General features: G+C 35.9%; 2 protein-coding genes across 6 annotated transcripts in view; one reads left to right on the top strand and one right to left on the bottom strand.

Annotated features, from left to right (window-relative positions):
- The window catches only part of rnls (renalase, FAD-dependent amine oxidase), a 62,218-nt gene extending 58,928 nt beyond the window's left edge, over positions 1-3,290 (bottom strand). For all 4 annotated transcript variants that reach the window (XM_082152850.1, XM_082152851.1, XM_082152852.1 and 1 more), the window contains exon 1: positions 3,078-3,290. In XM_082152850.1, the coding sequence (XP_082008976.1) occupies positions 3,078-3,195 (118 nt within the window). In that variant the 5' untranslated portion in view covers positions 3,196-3,290. The remainder of the gene's footprint in view (positions 1-3,077) is intronic.
- Positions 3,291-3,699: 409 nt separating this feature from the next.
- lipf (lipase, gastric) lies at positions 3,700-16,792 on the top strand. 2 transcript variants are annotated; one of them, XM_082152834.1, is made up of 11 exons: positions 3,700-3,857; positions 4,547-4,661; positions 8,307-8,424; positions 11,928-12,126; positions 12,822-12,931; positions 13,250-13,386; positions 13,763-13,909; positions 13,998-14,069; positions 14,641-14,709; positions 15,548-15,582; positions 15,646-15,682. In XM_082152834.1, the coding sequence occupies exons 1-11, from the start codon at positions 3,835-3,837 to the stop codon at positions 15,665-15,667; spliced, it is 1,047 nt and encodes a 348-aa protein (XP_082008960.1). In that variant the 5' UTR covers positions 3,700-3,834; the 3' UTR covers positions 15,668-15,682. The 2 variants fall into 2 exon arrangements, with proteins under 2 accessions (XP_082008960.1, XP_082008959.1); XM_082152833.1 differs by lacking the exons at positions 15,548-15,582; positions 15,646-15,682 and adding an exon at positions 15,823-16,792.
- Position 16,793: the final 1 nt, after the last annotated feature.

The raw sequence follows: 16,793 nt of genomic DNA, 5'->3' as shown, positions 1-16,793 counted from the left end.
TAGAGACCATCGGGAAAAGTTAGATTGTACATGTATAAGATGAGCCATATTTACAAAAACAAATTTTCACATCTTTCTGACTTTTATTTCAGAAGCATCATACTCCATTCTCTTGAATAAATGATTCATAACAAATAATTTTTTTAACAATCACTTGTCGCCATTTTGTGGTGAAACAATGTAATCAATAAATGCGTTTTAAGCACCAAGCTTCTATCAAAAGCTGATTTTGATCGCCATCAGTGTTCATATTTGAACTTTAAACTTTTATCCAAGTACTTCTATGATAATTGTAACTATTGCATCACAGAAATAATGATACTATGAGGTTGAAAAGACTGCTGTTTCATGACAACTCTCTCTGGGTCAGCGATTCTGGAATAAAAAATTTTGAATCGTAAAAAAAGAACAAGAAAATCGCGCTAGCTAGGTGAATCGATTTTTCTCCCAGCCCTACATTTCACTGTGGTTTCTTTTTAGTAAATAAGTCGAAATTTCGGCGCAGGCTTTGTAAACACTTTACGATATGGACTCGACAGTAACAACATGTCATGTAAGTAACCGTGTTAATTCTAATGCATGATCTGTGACCAGTCATTTCTGATATTCAGTCAGATGTCTTTGTCTATGTGTCAGTAAATCAAACCAGTGACTAAACAGTCAACTTCACATTGCTTCTCTTAGTAGGATGAAATTAAGCTGTTATTTAAGCTGTGATTAAGTTATATATAGAAAGCGATAAAAAAAACGCTCCTTTTGCAACAGCTGGAGCTGTCAATCAAACAGCGCGAGTTTATAAGTGAAGTGAAAGTGACGTGTAGCCAAGTATGGTGTCCCATAATCGGAATTTGTGCTCTGCATTTCACCCATCCAAGTGCACACACACACACACACACCTTGGCTTGAACACACCCAAAGCAGCCGGCAGCCATTTTTGCTGCGGCGCCTGGGGAGCGATTGGGGGTTAGGTGCCTTGCTCAAGGGCACCCAGTTGTGGGTAATGAGAGTGGAAGAGAGCGCTGTTTCATTCACTCCCCCACCTACATTTCCTGCCGGTAGCACTCAAACCCGTGACTCTCTAACCATTAGGCCACAACTGCCCCATCAGTGACTGATTTCTGGACTCGCACCAAAACTCACGTAATAATCAACAAATCTCTTATTTACATTGTGTTTGCACTGTTGATTATGATAAAAGCATGCGTTATTGTTCAGAAATCGAGTTACAATGATGAGATTGCTGCATTCATGCGCTCAACATAGCTGCGTCCGAAATCGCATACTTCTATATAGCAGACGAAATAATAAACAGTATGTCCAAATTCCCATTACTGATAAAAAGAGAAGGCAAAAAAGTACCTGGAAGACCTCCAACTTCCAGCGAGATTCTGGTGTGCATATGATACTATATAGAACATAATTTTTTAGCAGCCCTGAAGTAATTACTCAAATTCAAAATAAGAACCTACTCAAGAGAGTGTGACATTTCGGACGCAGCCCATGTCTGTGATCAGCTACATGCTCATGCTGCAATCATGCCACAATCTAAATATAATGCTATAGATCTATACAATGCTATAATCAACACTTTTGGTCACGCGATTAGTTAAAGCTGCAGTCCGTAACATTTTTTGTGTTAAAAATGTACAAAAATTATATAATGAGCGAATACATCATGAATCCATTTTCCAAACTGCGTTTTTGTCTTATCCTGAATCACTACGGAACACCTATAAGACTATTTTAGACTGGTTCGGGTCGTACCACTGCGGAGAGAAGTAGCTCCGGTTACAATGTTCTTCCACTAGACGCATGCAGTTCTGTTTATTAACCGATAGAGTTACGGAATGCAGCTTTAACCTTGAGAGCTGTAATAGTAAAAACTTGCTAAAAGTTTTTGAGAGAGTTAAACATGTAATACTTAGCTATTTCATAAAGATATCAGCCAATCACAGCAGTGGGCGTTTACACTGACGCAAGTATAGGACAGTAATAGGAGTTACCAGATCAGTGGCGAGGCCATAAACAGAGGGGCATTTTCGACCTTGTTAACTGATTTGCCCACATCGCAGTGAGGGTAGGGTTTAGGGGTGGGTTTGGGTGAAGGGCATAATTTTCATTGCATGATTTATAAATACCCACCAGTTTGAAAAAACCTACAAATTTAGAAACGCCCACTTTTGTTCCGAAGTCCCACAGCAGACAGACCCCTTAAAAAAAGAGCGGTCAAATCAGAGGGCTAAAATCAGGGTAGTAAAATGCCTTTTATTTCTAAATTGATTTTTGTCCTATACTAACATTATAAGTGCACCACAGGAAAGAAATTTAATGGAATTTCTTCAATAGAAATGATATTAAGTTATTTACACAGAGGCGGCATCTTTTCCCATCTTAACCCAGTTTTTAATTATTTTAAACAGCTGTTGCAATTTGGCGTTAACTATTCTGTTCCATTAACATCTTAATCAACCACATTCTAATCATTGTTATTTGACGATATTTGTAGTGGGAGTGTTTGAAGTGGGGAAGTTCAAGAGATGCTGCCTTCATCATATGCTATCACAATTATCGTAAATAAATATTTGTTTCCTAGTACAAAAAAATGGACATGAACGCCCTCTCAAGTCTCAAAAACGTTAATGCGATGAGCTCGTAATGACGACTTCTGAAGTGGAAAGTAGGAAATTTCCGATAGCAGGTGAAGGAAGCATTACTTTCTGGTCATCTTTTCTGAAGTAAGTTACATTAGTAACGTTACTTGTTCATTCATTCTGTCCTTTCAGGCAGAGTCAATAGGAATCCGACATAAAAAAAAAACGAACTAAATAAAAATATTTGTAGAATAAAGTTGAAGTTACTTTATATCTGTTCATTTTCTGCTCACCTTAGAGGAGCAGGTCACCAGTTTAGCAACTTTTTGATTTATGTTTAACCCATAATGAGTGATTTGCAGCACATACCACCAATGCAATGATTCCAACACACGAAACATTCACCACTCGATAAAGTGTTTCATATTAGTTTATAAAAAAAAGCATTCTGTATGTCAAAACAAATATCGTTAAGAAGATGCTAACCTGAACCCCGAGATTTGTCCCACACGACTACATTAACCTTGTTTGGCAGCTCCCTCCGCAGCAGACAGGCACATATACTGCCAGTAAGTCCAGCACCAACTATTAGAACTCGAGACATTTTTTTAAAGAATGTAAAGTAAGCAACTAACGTTACTTAAGGTGAATTAGCCAAGTGATCTAGCTAGTTTCAAGATCTCACTCGATATGGCTTAACGTTACTGTCACTTTAAGAATTATGAAAGGCTGAAGGTTTTTTTGTTGGCCAACTAAAACATTCCCTTTGTTTGTTCAATGTTTGACTGATAAGTATGCACATAATATCCAAACTTCAAAATAATAATAAAGTTATATGTCAGTTTTGTAGCTATTTGAAGAGTACGCACTCAAATGTCTTAATTGCATAGTGTAATTTTTAAATTAATTTATTTTCGTAGACGAAAAAAACTTGCCTTAACTGACCTGAAGCACAATTTATTTAGTCTCATTATCTAAAAACAAATAATGACAACGTCAGTTTGACACATTTAAATAATAATGGAGGAGTATTGAATCAAAGGAGAAAGCAGCTAGCTACATGTATTAAGCTTCTTCAGGGAGGGGGACTGATTGATTAAAGGCGTTTAAGAACAGTGATCATGTCATGATGTCACTGTCAGCTGATGTTATGTTAAAGCATTATCATCGCTATCAGTCAGTGTGGTTAGCTAGTTGTTAATACTGACCTAACTCTCCACGCGTTTGAGTTCAGTGCGCTGCTATGGAGAGCTCATCCGACGTTGGGTGAGTTTCATTATTTTCGTTATTCAATGCTTATTGCTTAGGACTCTTCAACAAACACGGTTCATTAGAACATTAATCTCGATCAGCTTAATAAGACAAACATGTTTATTCGTGTGCTGCAAAGAATGATGTAGAATAGTGCAGGTTAGTAAATGAATTAGCAGTGAACGAAAATACTGTACGACAATGTAACTACTGTATGTTTGCACTGGCTGACTTCTGATGTATTTGTGACGCTTAAAGTTTGTTTTTTCAAAAGCAGTGGCTTGGCTTCTTGTCATTCATACCACTCGGATTGGGCTAACTGAACTGCTTTCGCTTTGTGAAAATGCAGAATTGTAAAATTAAACGTTCCTTAAATTATATATAGGCCCTACACTATTTTTGGTGGCAGAAATGTTTGAATAGGAAAAAAAAGTGTTTTTTTTTTTGTTTTTTGTTTTTTTACCAGTCACACTGCTCTTGTATAATAAAGTACAGTGATGTTTAGCAATGTTTGTTTTTACAGTTTATTTCGTCTGAACATACTAGGATTTAGCTACATTGATTTTTTTTATGTAGCCTATTGCTTACCTTTCAGTCGCACATGTTAAGCAACACTGTATTGATGGCTGCTGAAGAAAAGCTTTGGTTTAGATTAGTCTTGGGAAACCATGTATGTTAATTCACTGTTTGTGAATGTTCAACAGAAAGAAGATATCATGGCTGGTCTTGTCTCTGGTATTGCTTACACTTGGGCTGGTTCAGTGCAGGCCGCCTTTTCAGGACGAGGCAGGACTGGACCCTGAAGTCAATATGAACATCGTAAGTGACCAATACAACATGTAACATGTAATAAGACAAGCTGCAATGAGTGTTTTTCATTACTCATCAGTAAATTGTCAATGAGCGTTAAAACACCATGAATATAGAACAAATTCTGGTAAATTGGGTCACTTTTGTCCTTCACCTCAGTGGTGACAAAAATGAAGTTATTCAACAACATGCTGATCAGCTTTGTGGACAATACTGTTTACTTTGTGAACTTGCTCCTCAGAATCACAACCTGTAAGTATGAATTAAGTTATTTTAATTAAGAATTAAATTCTCATTTTAGTAAATTGTGGCCATGAATTAAGAATTTGTCCTCTCGTTTTAGTAAATCGTGTTCGTGCTGATTTAACTAAAACAAGGGAACAAATTAGTACAACATGGCCATGATTTAGTAAATTGTGGAAACTGATTACTAATTGTGCACACTATTTGCTTCTTAAAACAAGGAACAAATTAGTAAAACATGCTGACATATTAGTAAGTTGCGGGAACAAATTGTTAATTCGTGGCAACGATATACTTTTTTTTTTCTTGCATTTATGTGTGGGGCTCCGTAATACAGTGACAATATGAGGCTTAGCCTACACTCAAGGAGAATTCAGAGGCCAGACTGAGCAAAATTATGCAATTTGGTTTAGCTATAGGCTATGGCCCAATTTTTTTGCAATTTTGATAGCTTGTAATATAAATCAATGAGATTGTTATAACAGTATAACAGACTTACAGAAAAAATTCATAGAAATATCAGTTGTCACTCTGTATCTCCCAATAATATTCCCCAATAGTCTTACGGTAATAAGATGATTTTTAAACAATTATGTATGGATAATAGATAATGAAGTAAACCTATACTACACAAGGACTTATAACTCAACTGACCACATGAATGTCATGTCATGTTTTGAACTTTGCACTAGATTTGTAATATTATTTGCAGTTCTCTGTTTTGACACGTGCTCTCGAGAGAAGTGGATTCATTAGTTGACCATCTCTATAACAAACTACATTTTGCACTTTGTCCTTCCACATTTCACTGTGGCTCGCCCCCTTCGCAAATATGTACATGCATGAAATATCCATATATGAAATATATGCTCATATTATAGAGTAAAAAAAACATATACCAATATGTACATAATATTCATAGCTATATATGAAACTTATTCGAAATTGAAACAATTCCATATATTGACATATTAATTTATCCCTTATAAATATATCTGTTTATGTATCTATAATGCATATTTTGACATGTATGTCTCATATATGAAATATCCATGCACAAAATATATTCTCATTGTATATTGGTCTTAACATACAGTACCATATAAAAATTCATCATTTAAATATTTTGTTTCATGTAGCTATATAAACTAATTTTACTATGGGTATTTCATATATGGTATAAACTAATATCTTTATATATCTTGAGGATGTATATATGTGGTAATAATGTATTGGCTTATATGAAAACATAAATGACAACACCACTCTCGATATAGGAACATATATCTCATATATTACATTTACTGTACGTACAGTATGGGTCTTGGGAGCTGAATGCAGAGCACATCATCATGTTATCACAATTGTAAAAGTGTATATCTTGTTTCATACGTGTTTTTAAGAAAACCTTTTTTTTTTTCTCAGTGTGTGAAAATGGGAAGAGAAACATTATTCACGAGTTCAGCAATTTTTTCATATTTGAGATTAGACAGCTTTATGTAAAATCTTTTCCCACAGACTCTGAAAGGGAATTGTACTCTAAGTGACATTTATGCACTTTCATGTGTGGTTAGATATGAAACAAGACTTCTTGGTTTAAATAATGATATCTCATAATCATTGTTTGATAATTTGCACAGGTCAGAAAACCATTTGCAGAAACACTGATAAGACAGTAATTTGTTGGTTTTAATACAATAACTGGGTTTTATACTCTAGGTTTCACATACTTGCATTCATAAGGAGACGATTGAGCCTTAAAATGTGCCCCCAAACACTTGGGCTACTTAAAGGAATAGTTTAACCCTTAAATTAAAATTCTGTCATTATTTTTCATTCGAACACGTTAGGACAGTTTAAATACTCTTAATCCAGTTCTTTTCAGTTTGTAGTGGACATGTCTGTCAAGATCAATAAAGGACAAAAAGACAATTCATAACTTGTACACCATATGTCTTCTAAAGCCACACATATACAAAAAGCCATTCCAAGAAAAACTTTGGTGAAAGTGAGTAAAAAAATGGGTCAACAATGCCTTGAAAGGTTCAATGTAACAAAGGTAGCGACAGATTTTTTTCTTTTCATCCGAGTGAAACGAAATAAAGAAAAAGTAAAAAATGTAGGGTGGGGACTTGGTTCTATCCATCGGTTGTTGAAAAGAAAAAAAAATACACACAAACAATTAGTGTTGTAAAGTATTTGAGTAAATATAATTAGTTACTTTTTGGCCACTTTGTAGTTTTACTGAGTATCAAATATATTAGCAACTTTATTAGTTTTATTAGTCAGAGGTGCAAAAAAAAAAGAAGAAAAAAAGTAAGCCTTTTTTTAAGATTTACAAATTTCAATTGTATAGTAAAATTCCATCAAATTGATTTGAATAATCAAATGAATAATAAATGAATAATATGTACGGATTATTCAATTCAATTTGATGGAATTTTACCATTCAATTAAAATTCGTAAATCTTAAAAAAATAATTTAAAAAAGGTGCAGCTCTGACAAAAAAAGAAAAGAAAAAAGATGTACTTCAAATGATTTTGAGCTCCGTTGTATTTGCTCTTGATTTCAAGGAAAATGACATTATTTATAATGCAGCTCTAAAGTTCCCAGAATTTTCAATAGTTGTTCACATTCTGCATTTTATCAGGCTTACTTCCTTTTGCGTTTTCACTCTGCAGAAGTACATGAAACATTAATGATTTTCCAACACACACTATTTCTGCATGAAAAGAGGACAAATACCCCATCTCAGACAGAGAGTGAGAGAAAGAAGCACAACCCCCAGTGCTTACCCTCCCCTTAATGTGTGTTGAGCCAGCAGTGGGTTTATCCTTAAGTGGCCTAAAGTAGAATGAGCAGACAGAAGACCCAGGGGGAGTGGGAAACTGCAGAGCCTTTAATTATGCATGGGGAGATTGCATGGCAGGCCTGGAACCAACAAGCTCACACAGTTTCTTTGAAGTCTCTGATTATAATTTATCTCATATCTAGAGGAGGAGGAGGAGGAGTGTGACTCCATACAGCTGAAATAATTGTGCTCTTGAAAAGACAAATGGCTAAACTAAGAATTTAAGCTGAACTGGTGTTTTCTCTTGTCATTACATTTAAAAAAAAAAATGCTGCCACGCTTATGAAATTTATTGTAGACCTTGGCAAAGAAGAAATGTAGCTATTCTTAGGTTTATATTTCTTCTTCAAATGGAGAACATTATACTGCTTTCATCAGAAAAGAACAACGCTTGTGCTATTTTGAAGTGTTGTATTGTCTAAGAATGACTCACTGAAGTGTTTGCTATTCTATATCATTTCATTTATCTTAGATAAAGGTGTGTTTCCATTGATTTCTCCAAGCTGTCATGCTTCTCATGGACTTTGTCCATGTTCACCACTGTGTTTGTCTCTTGTAGAGCGAGATCATCACACACTGGGGCTACACAGCGGAAGAATTCGAAGTGGTCACCGAGGATGGGTACATCCTGAGCGTCAACCGAATCCCACATGGGCTCAAAAACAAGGATGGACAAGGTAATGGTTTAAGTTGGATAGCCAAAATATTTGAATGAGCCCATTCATGCTTTTGTTTGGCCTGTGTTAGTGTGAATTATTAAAGATTCACTGACATGGCCATCTGAAAGAGGAATCTCTGTAAGATGATATCTGAATCCTCACCATTCACAGATTCACTGTGCTGCCATTATTCAATTAAAGTTTACATGTATAGCGCTTTTCACAATGCATATTGTTTCAAAGCAGTTTAACAGCAAATACTTGTTTTGATGTTACTGGTATTCTGTTATCAGCCAGAGATGAGTGTATTAAAGTAATGTCCGTATTAATATACTGTTTTAATACATGTTATGTGGTTAGTTAACTTCATGTTTTCAGATAAGCTAATGTTAGGCAGAAATTACAATTTGTGCTTGTAATGATTACAATATAAGGTGTTATTACTATATTAGGATAATATCTGAAAGTAAATTGTCGGTGTCACCTGAAAACTTTGCAAAGCTGGAGCCAAAAATACAAACTGAAATATATGAAATACATAGTCACATGAACACACTGGGTGAGATGTTCACATCTGAAGCTTAACATCTTAACATCCCGTGCTCTTTAATAGTCACGTAGCAATTTAAAGAGGGGAAAGAAGTGGTTTTAGATGAGTCAGTCTCATATGGAGGAGGACCTCCTGTTACAGGGTCATATAACACAACCCACACATGATTTCTTCACTGGGTTTTTCATCTCATAAATATCTAAATCTCATGACCTCTCGTGATGCTGCGGGTTTCGCAAATTGGTAACACTTTACAATAAGGTCTCATTTGTTAACATTAGTTAATGAATTAACAAACATGAACTAACAATGAGCAATACAAATTTGCTACATTATTTATTCATTTTTGTTTATGTTAGTTCACAGTGCATTAACTAATGCTAACAAATACAACATTTGATTTTATATTTGATCTAATATTAACTAATGAAACCTTATTGTATAGCGTTACCCACAAATTTAACAGTGTTATTGAATTATTCGTGTTTTTAAAGATTTACTTTTACTTTAATTGATTATGCAGATAAGCTGAAAATTGTTGTCATGTTATGGCAAAACAATTATGATAAAATAAAAGATAAAAAAATAAACTATAATATATAATAAAATTAAAAATTAAAAGTTAAAAATTAAAAAATTAAATTAAGAAAAAAAGAAACATTAAATATTAAAACCTATATTACAATACATTCTGATATCAGTTCACTCATTGTGCATAGAAAACTTTCACTGGATTAATACAATTAATTGCAAAATGAATGTTTGGAAATGTAAACTTATATTTTACATAATAAAAAAACTTATAGTTGTATTAATCCAGTGAAAGTTTTGTATGCACAAGGAGTGAACTGATATCAGAATGTACTGTAATAGGTGTATCACTAGAATAAATCAATGACAGGTATGATGTCATCAGCTGTAAAACAAAGGAATCTCTGTGAAGATACAGCAGGCTGAAATCAGTTCAGTCCGGATGAGTGTTATTGTGGTGTTAATGTTCAATTCACTATTCATTAGTTCTTCTGAAATCAGTATTCAGTTTGATATTTAGCGCTCCCCATATTTCATTAATGAGCAGAGAGATCTCAAAAGCTCATGCTCTCACACTAATCTCGCCAGGGACGCCACTGGAGCGGAAAACCAATTCAACAGCCATACATCAGCTTCCACTCTCCCTTGCTGTGCTAACACAATGTCTCATGTTATTCTAAATGAGAATACATTTCCCCGACACAAATCCCTCTGCTGGAGGATTTGAGGGGCCTTTGAGAAACTTTGGCCTTGTGCATCTTTGCTTTTTACTCATTGTATTAGATTAAGGGTGTTTGTTGGCTCGTGTTTGACCTTCAGAATAAAATTGGTTTATGCAAATGAATGTGTGGAAATGCGTTCTGTACGTTTATAACCATACTTAATCAGGAAGCCAGGGAATTATGAAGACCAAGACAAACCCTGTGTTTTATGGTTGTTTTAGGGCTGTGTGTGTTTGTGTGCGCTGGGAGCTGGTTAATGTTAATAATGAATTCTGATCTGTGATAAATAAGTAAAGAGCCATCAAGCTGTTTGTTTCAGTGGATGGCTGGTGCTGAGTGCTGTGACGTTGGGTGTTATAAACACAGAAGCTCTGAGGTGGCACACACAAGATGCAATTCATTTCATGCTGTCCCAATTCTCCATGTCACACGGGACACTGGTGGATCGAAAGAAGAGCACCGGGGAATTACTTTTGAGGTTTCATAAAGACAGTCTCACCTGAGAAAGTGCACACTAATTTTGTTCTCCGAATCTATTGATCAATTCAAAAATACATTCAAAATGCAATTCATGCACACAATGACTTCTGTAATGAGAATGTTTTTAAAATTGTGTTTAAAGCACTGATTTCCTTTATTTGAACTTCATTTCCCATAATCCCTATCGTGACTCAACGTGCAACTGCTCTTATTATTCTGCAGTTATGTAAACTGTAAAGTCTCCACACTGTTGCTAAAGTCTTGCTGGGTGAGTTGCAGGCTTTAAGGGGGTAGAAGGAATGACTGGTATGAAGTCAAACAATGCTATCAGCCCAAGGTCTGTTTGTGCTACTAAGAGGACCAGCTCACTTCCTGTTTCTGACAGATATTCACGATAAAGGTCCCAAAAAAAGAAAGGATGGCATTAGCAGTATAAAGCTAATGCACATACTCCCTCTGCTGGCAAAATACATAATCTCAACAAAAAAATAAATAATATAATAATAATAATAATAATAATACATGCATACATACAGACAGACATACATACATACATACATACATACATACATAGACATGTATGTACGTATGTTTGTTTGCATGTATGTACGTATGTGTGCGTGCATGTGTGTGTACCTACTTAACTATATTTTGGGGACAAATTTGTTCCCAGAAGTGACCAAAATCTCCAAAAACCTTCCTTTAGGAATTTCCTAATTTGTAAATCTGGTATCAAAATTAAATATATAAAGGTTTTTGTACAAATACAGAAAGTTTTGTGTGATGGCCAGGTTTACGGTAGGGTTAGTGTGAGGGGAGAGAATATACAGTTTGTATCAGTATAAAAACCATTACGTCTATGGAATGTAAACGTGTGTGCGTGCGTGCGTGCGTGCGTGTTTGTGTGCGTGTGTGTGTGTGTGTGTGTGTGTGTTTGATTATATTCACATCCACTTAAAGGTTTGTGTGTGTCTGTATATTTGATTATATTCACATCCACTTAAAGGTTTTGTGTGTGTGTGTGTGTGTGTGTGTGTGTGTGTGTGTGTGTGTGTGTGTGTGTGTGTGTGTGTGTGTGTGTGTGTGTGTGTGTGTGTGTGTGTGTGTGTGTGTGTGTGTGTGTGTGTGTGTGTGTGTGTGTGTGTGTGTGTGTGTGTGTGTGTGTGTGATTGATTATATTCACATTCACTTAAAGGTTTTGTGACCTATTTTGGACTCTTGATTGATGTTTATGACAGAAGCCAAGCCTGTAGTGTTCCTCCAACATGGTCTTCTCGCTGCTGGAAGTAACTGGGTGACAAACCTGCCCAACACCAGCCTGGGTTTCCTCCTAGCCGATGCTGGATTTGACGTGTGGATGGGCAACAGTCGTGGGAACACCTGGTCCAGAAAACATGTCAGCCTTGACCCTAAACAGAAAGAATACTGGAAGTTCAGGTACAAGGATAAGATTTTTATGAAAGTGGTGTGTGATATTCAACATGTTTACTCAGTTCACACTTCCCCAACAAAAACCAACCTTTACACTTTTTAAGACATTTAAAATAAACATTAGAAAATTAACTTCCATTGTTTGAATGTTCAGAATTCAAACTGTAACCATGTCATGATCATAATATTTATATCTTGAATTGAAATTGGTCATATTTCAGACATACACTACTATTCAAAAGTTTGAGGTCGGTAAGATTTTTTTTAATGTTTTTGAAAGAAGTCTCATGATACTTTTCTTTAGGATTCTTTGATAAATATAAAGTTCAAAAGAACAGCATTTAAAAAAAAAATCTTTTGTAACATTGTAAATGTGTGTATTGTCACTTTTTGAACAGTAGTGTATATTTACAAATTTAGAGTTTGATATAAAAGTTGACTTTTTGATTGTATATATTTAAGCATTCATTACCTCATTTAAACTCATGATAATTGTGTGAAAATAATTAAAACCTTGTCTTGCCTCAAATTGTAACATTATTATTATTCTTGCCTCACAAGCTTTGGTATATCCTTCAGGAAATGCAAATCTAGTTCTTATCTTGGGAATTCTCAGTTGGATTAATAATGTTTCATCCAGAATCCTAAGCTCAAAAAAATTCTCTCTGTGTTGTGTGTGTGTGTGTGTGTGTGTGTGTCAGTCATGATGAAATGGCTAAGAAGGATCTTCCCGCTGTGATAAACTTCATTACAAAGACAACTGGCCAGGAGCAAATCTTTTATGTGGGCCATTCCCAGGGAACCACTATAGGTATCACCCATCCTCTAAGCATTTCAGAGTGATTCATTATTTTGAAATGTGGAAATGTAAGCCAGGGTGACTATTCATCAAATCACTGGTCTACAAAATATGCTGAGAGTTGTGCTGTGCTTTATGCATCCTCTTGCACTGACAGTAGGCGAATGCTGAATGTGTTATCATGTGGGAACATCTCCCAGATCACAGCTGCTACAGTACTTCTCACTTTTAGCTATGCATGACATGTGATTCTAAGCCTTATATATTTGATTTATTTCTTCTTTAACTGTTGCTGAGTAACTTCCTGTTCTTCACTCTCTTGCTTCTCAGCATTCATGGCTTTCTCAACAATGCCGGAGCTGGCCAGCAAAATCAAGATGTTCTTTGCCCTGGCTCCTGTCGCCACAGTGGGGTTGACTAAAAGCCCCATGACCAAATTGTCTGTTATTCCAGAGTTTCTGATTTGGGTGAGCAGTTTATTTAAAATGCTATACTGGCCCTGTCCCAAATGGCACACTTCAATTGCACTTGCATTCTTTTGGATTTACAATGACCGCTGCGTGTCCGTTAAGTCCACAAGACCATAGGATGTCCCATTTGTCATTTTAGACAACTTCTACCCGACAGTCAAAGCGGCATTTCGTCACAAAAGTGTGGACTCAGAGGAAGATCACAAGGGCTTAAAGTTCCATTAGGGACAGGGACACTGTAGCTCTGTAGCAAAAATAAAACCTATTGCCTTTTAACTGCCATGAAACCTCATAAGTCACTGATTTGGAATCAACTCATAAGGCACATGATTATTTATCAGCTCATATCAACCAATCATTTTTTCATTTGCAGGATCTTTTTGGAAGAAAAGACTTCATGCCTCAGAACGAATTGATTAAGTTTTTTGCCACTGAATTCTGCAGCAGAAAGCCCTTGAGTGTGCTGTGTGGAAACATCTTCTTTCTCCTCTGTGGTTTTGATGAAGAGAACCTGAACATGGTATAACACTCTTAAGTATTGTTCAGTTATGCTCTTTTATCTCAATGGATTTGGAATGTTCCTTCAAGAGTTTGTCTCTATCTTTCAGACCAGAACACCTGTGTACACAACACACTGCCCAGCAGGAACCTCAGTCCAGAACATGGTTCATTGGGCTCAGGTAAAAGAAAACTCACAGTGACATGTGCATGTGCCCTGCTAAATGTCCCTTTCCATCTGCAATACATTTTAAAACATCCACACATTATTTCCTCAAAATGAGTGAAAGCACAAACACCAGAAGTTGTGACAGTTCCTTCATCTGTCTCAGAGTAAAAAATATCAGTGTGAAGTAATAGAGCAGTGTCACAATAGGGGCTTTTGGGTAAGTCCAATTTGACATATTTCTGGACCTGCTTGATCACATTGCCCCGCATGTGTTCTCAGATGCAATCAAATAATGTTGTTTTTGTTGTTGTTTTTTTGCTTTTTATTTCCTGTTACATTTCTTTTTTTGCTTTTTTTCTACTCTAAAATGTAAAAAAATAATTAATCAGATTTCTGGACAATAAAAGGCATCCAATTTTTTTTTTTTTTTTATAATTGGCATAGAATAATAATAGAATACTGTTATTTATGTCCCATTTGGGTTGACTCATTTACAAAATGAAGGCACACTCAAACATATGTACCTTCTACTTCCTTTGTAGTTTGACCTGATTTTTAATACACATCTTGTGTTCTTTGTACAGGCTGTGAAATCCAGTAATCTTATGGCATATGATTATGGAAAAGCTGGAAATATGGCACATTATAATCAGGTAATGTTGAAGACTATTAGTACTATCTATTTCTCCCCTTAAAGAGACAGTCCACCCAAAAATGAAAATAATTAATGCTGCGTTCCAGGCAGGTTTTTGAGCACGTAAATCACGACTCCAACCCACGACTCACGACTTTGTAGCGTTCCAGGCCAGTCACGCCAAACTACCTGAGCGCAAGGAATTGTGGTAGCTAGATGTAAACATTGTATGCCAATTTCGCTATGCTGAGAAATTGTACGTTACATATATATATATTTTTTTTTTTTTTTTCATAAGCATGATCAATGCTGTCAAGTTCAGGTTTACGTCACCTTAACATTTCCATGCGGCAATACACTTTCACGACATACTTATTGTTTCAGACACATAACATTGTAATACATAATCGTGTGTGTATTATTATCATTATTATTATTATATTATTATTAATTTGACTGCAACGTTATATTGTCCTAAAGTGTATTCTCACCGTGTACCGCCTGCAGAAACACTGTATCCATAGGGGCTGCCATTGTTGTTTTGTATGGTTTCGCGGGCTATGTGACGTCAGAGCTCGTAACTGGGAGTACATCGATCTAGTACGAGTTCACGGGTGGGAAGTCACGGGTTTGACTGCCGTTCCAGTGCACTTTCACGGGTATGAGGTTGGAAAAACACGGGTTACAGGTTGCCTGGAACGCACCATAATTACCCTCATGTCTGTATGCATTTCTTTCTTCTGTTGAACACAAAAGAATTTTTTTTTTTTGAAGAATGTTAGTAACCAAACAGTTCCCATTCACTTCCAAACTGTTAAGTTACTAACATTCTTCAAAATATCTTCTTTTATTAACAGAAGACAGTCATACAGGAACTTGGAACGACACGAGGGTGAGAAAATGACAAATTTTCATTTTTGGGTGGACTAATTTCAAAGTGAACTATCCCTGTAAGCTGTTTTCCCCAATACATTTAACACACCTATCCGGGGCATTTTGGAAATACTCAAGACTCTTATTACGACAATTTTGTCTTGTTTTCTCTGTCATTCAGAGGACTAGAGTACTAAGTCAGTAGTAAAATGGACCAGTGCCTGAAGTGTAAAGGTCTCTTCTTGCTTCCTCTTCCCAGTCAACCCCTCCTCTGTACAACGTGAGGGACATGATGGTACCTACAGCTTTGTGGTCTGGTGGGCAGGACACTTTGGCAGATCCTCAGGATGTGGCTCTACTGCTCACACAGATACCTAAATTGATGTACCACCGCAATATTGAGCACTGGGAACACCTGGACTTCATCTGGGGCTTGGACGCCCCACAAGAGATGTACAGCAAAATGATTGAAATTATGAGGGAGCATGTGTGAAGAGACATTTTGATTGAGCAGCAGGTTTTATCAGCAATTTGTTTTTACCATGCTTTGAGCTTAAAGGGATAGTTCACCCAAAAATGAAAATTATTTTCTACCTCTGTTTATTCATACTTTAAGCAGATGAACCATTTGTTTGAGGTGCTGGTAACCATATCTGCAATTACCAATGTTTATTCTGTATTACAAACTGATTTAAGCCTTTGAGCCGTCACCTAGAGATTGAGTTTTACACTCATAATCAGGTGTTGCCTTTTAATGTCTTTTAAAGGACATGCACTGTTTAATGTGTTTTTCATTTTAGCTTTTACTAACCACTAGTTTACCTTACTGTAGCATTTCATTACCTTTTTTAAGGCCTGTTCACACCAACAACAATAACTATATTAGCGCCCACGCAGAAGACAATATCATTCTGTTTATTCTAAGCGCACACTCATCTGCCGCTCTAAATGGTCCAGCTCGTTATAGCAGGATTGATTCTGATTGGCTGTCAATGTTTTTATTGTTCCATCAGCTGGATAAAATCATTATGAAAAGGATCATTTATTTGTACCTTTATAACTGTAGTTTATAACTGTGTGGACTTTGCTGTTCTTTAATATTGAAACGATTTTAGAACTATATCTTTATCGTTATAGTTCTCGTCCTTGGTGTGAATGGCCATTGTGTCTTGTGTAATGGATTTTGTAAATCATGACATGAAACCCAATAAACATACATTGATGCATAAG

This window comes from Leuciscus leuciscus, assembly GCF_965113295.1.
Source record: "Leuciscus leuciscus genome assembly, chromosome: 21".
In the NCBI taxonomy this organism is placed as follows: domain Eukaryota; kingdom Metazoa; phylum Chordata; class Actinopteri; order Cypriniformes; family Leuciscidae; genus Leuciscus; species Leuciscus leuciscus.
The sequence above is the reverse complement of the archived record's forward strand: the minus strand, read 5'-3'. Positions and strand labels throughout refer to the sequence as shown.

Coding starts and splice junctions, on each gene's coding strand:
- lipf (XM_082152833.1), top strand. CDS start 3,835: ATGGAGAGCTCATCCGACGTTGG. Junction 12,932..13,249: donor TTCCCAGGGAACCACTATAG/GTATCACCCATC, acceptor CTTGCTTCTCAG/CATTCATGGCTTTCTCAACA. Junction 14,070..14,640: donor ACATGGTTCATTGGGCTCAG/GTAAAAGAAAAC, acceptor TTCTTTGTACAG/GCTGTGAAATCCAGTAATCT.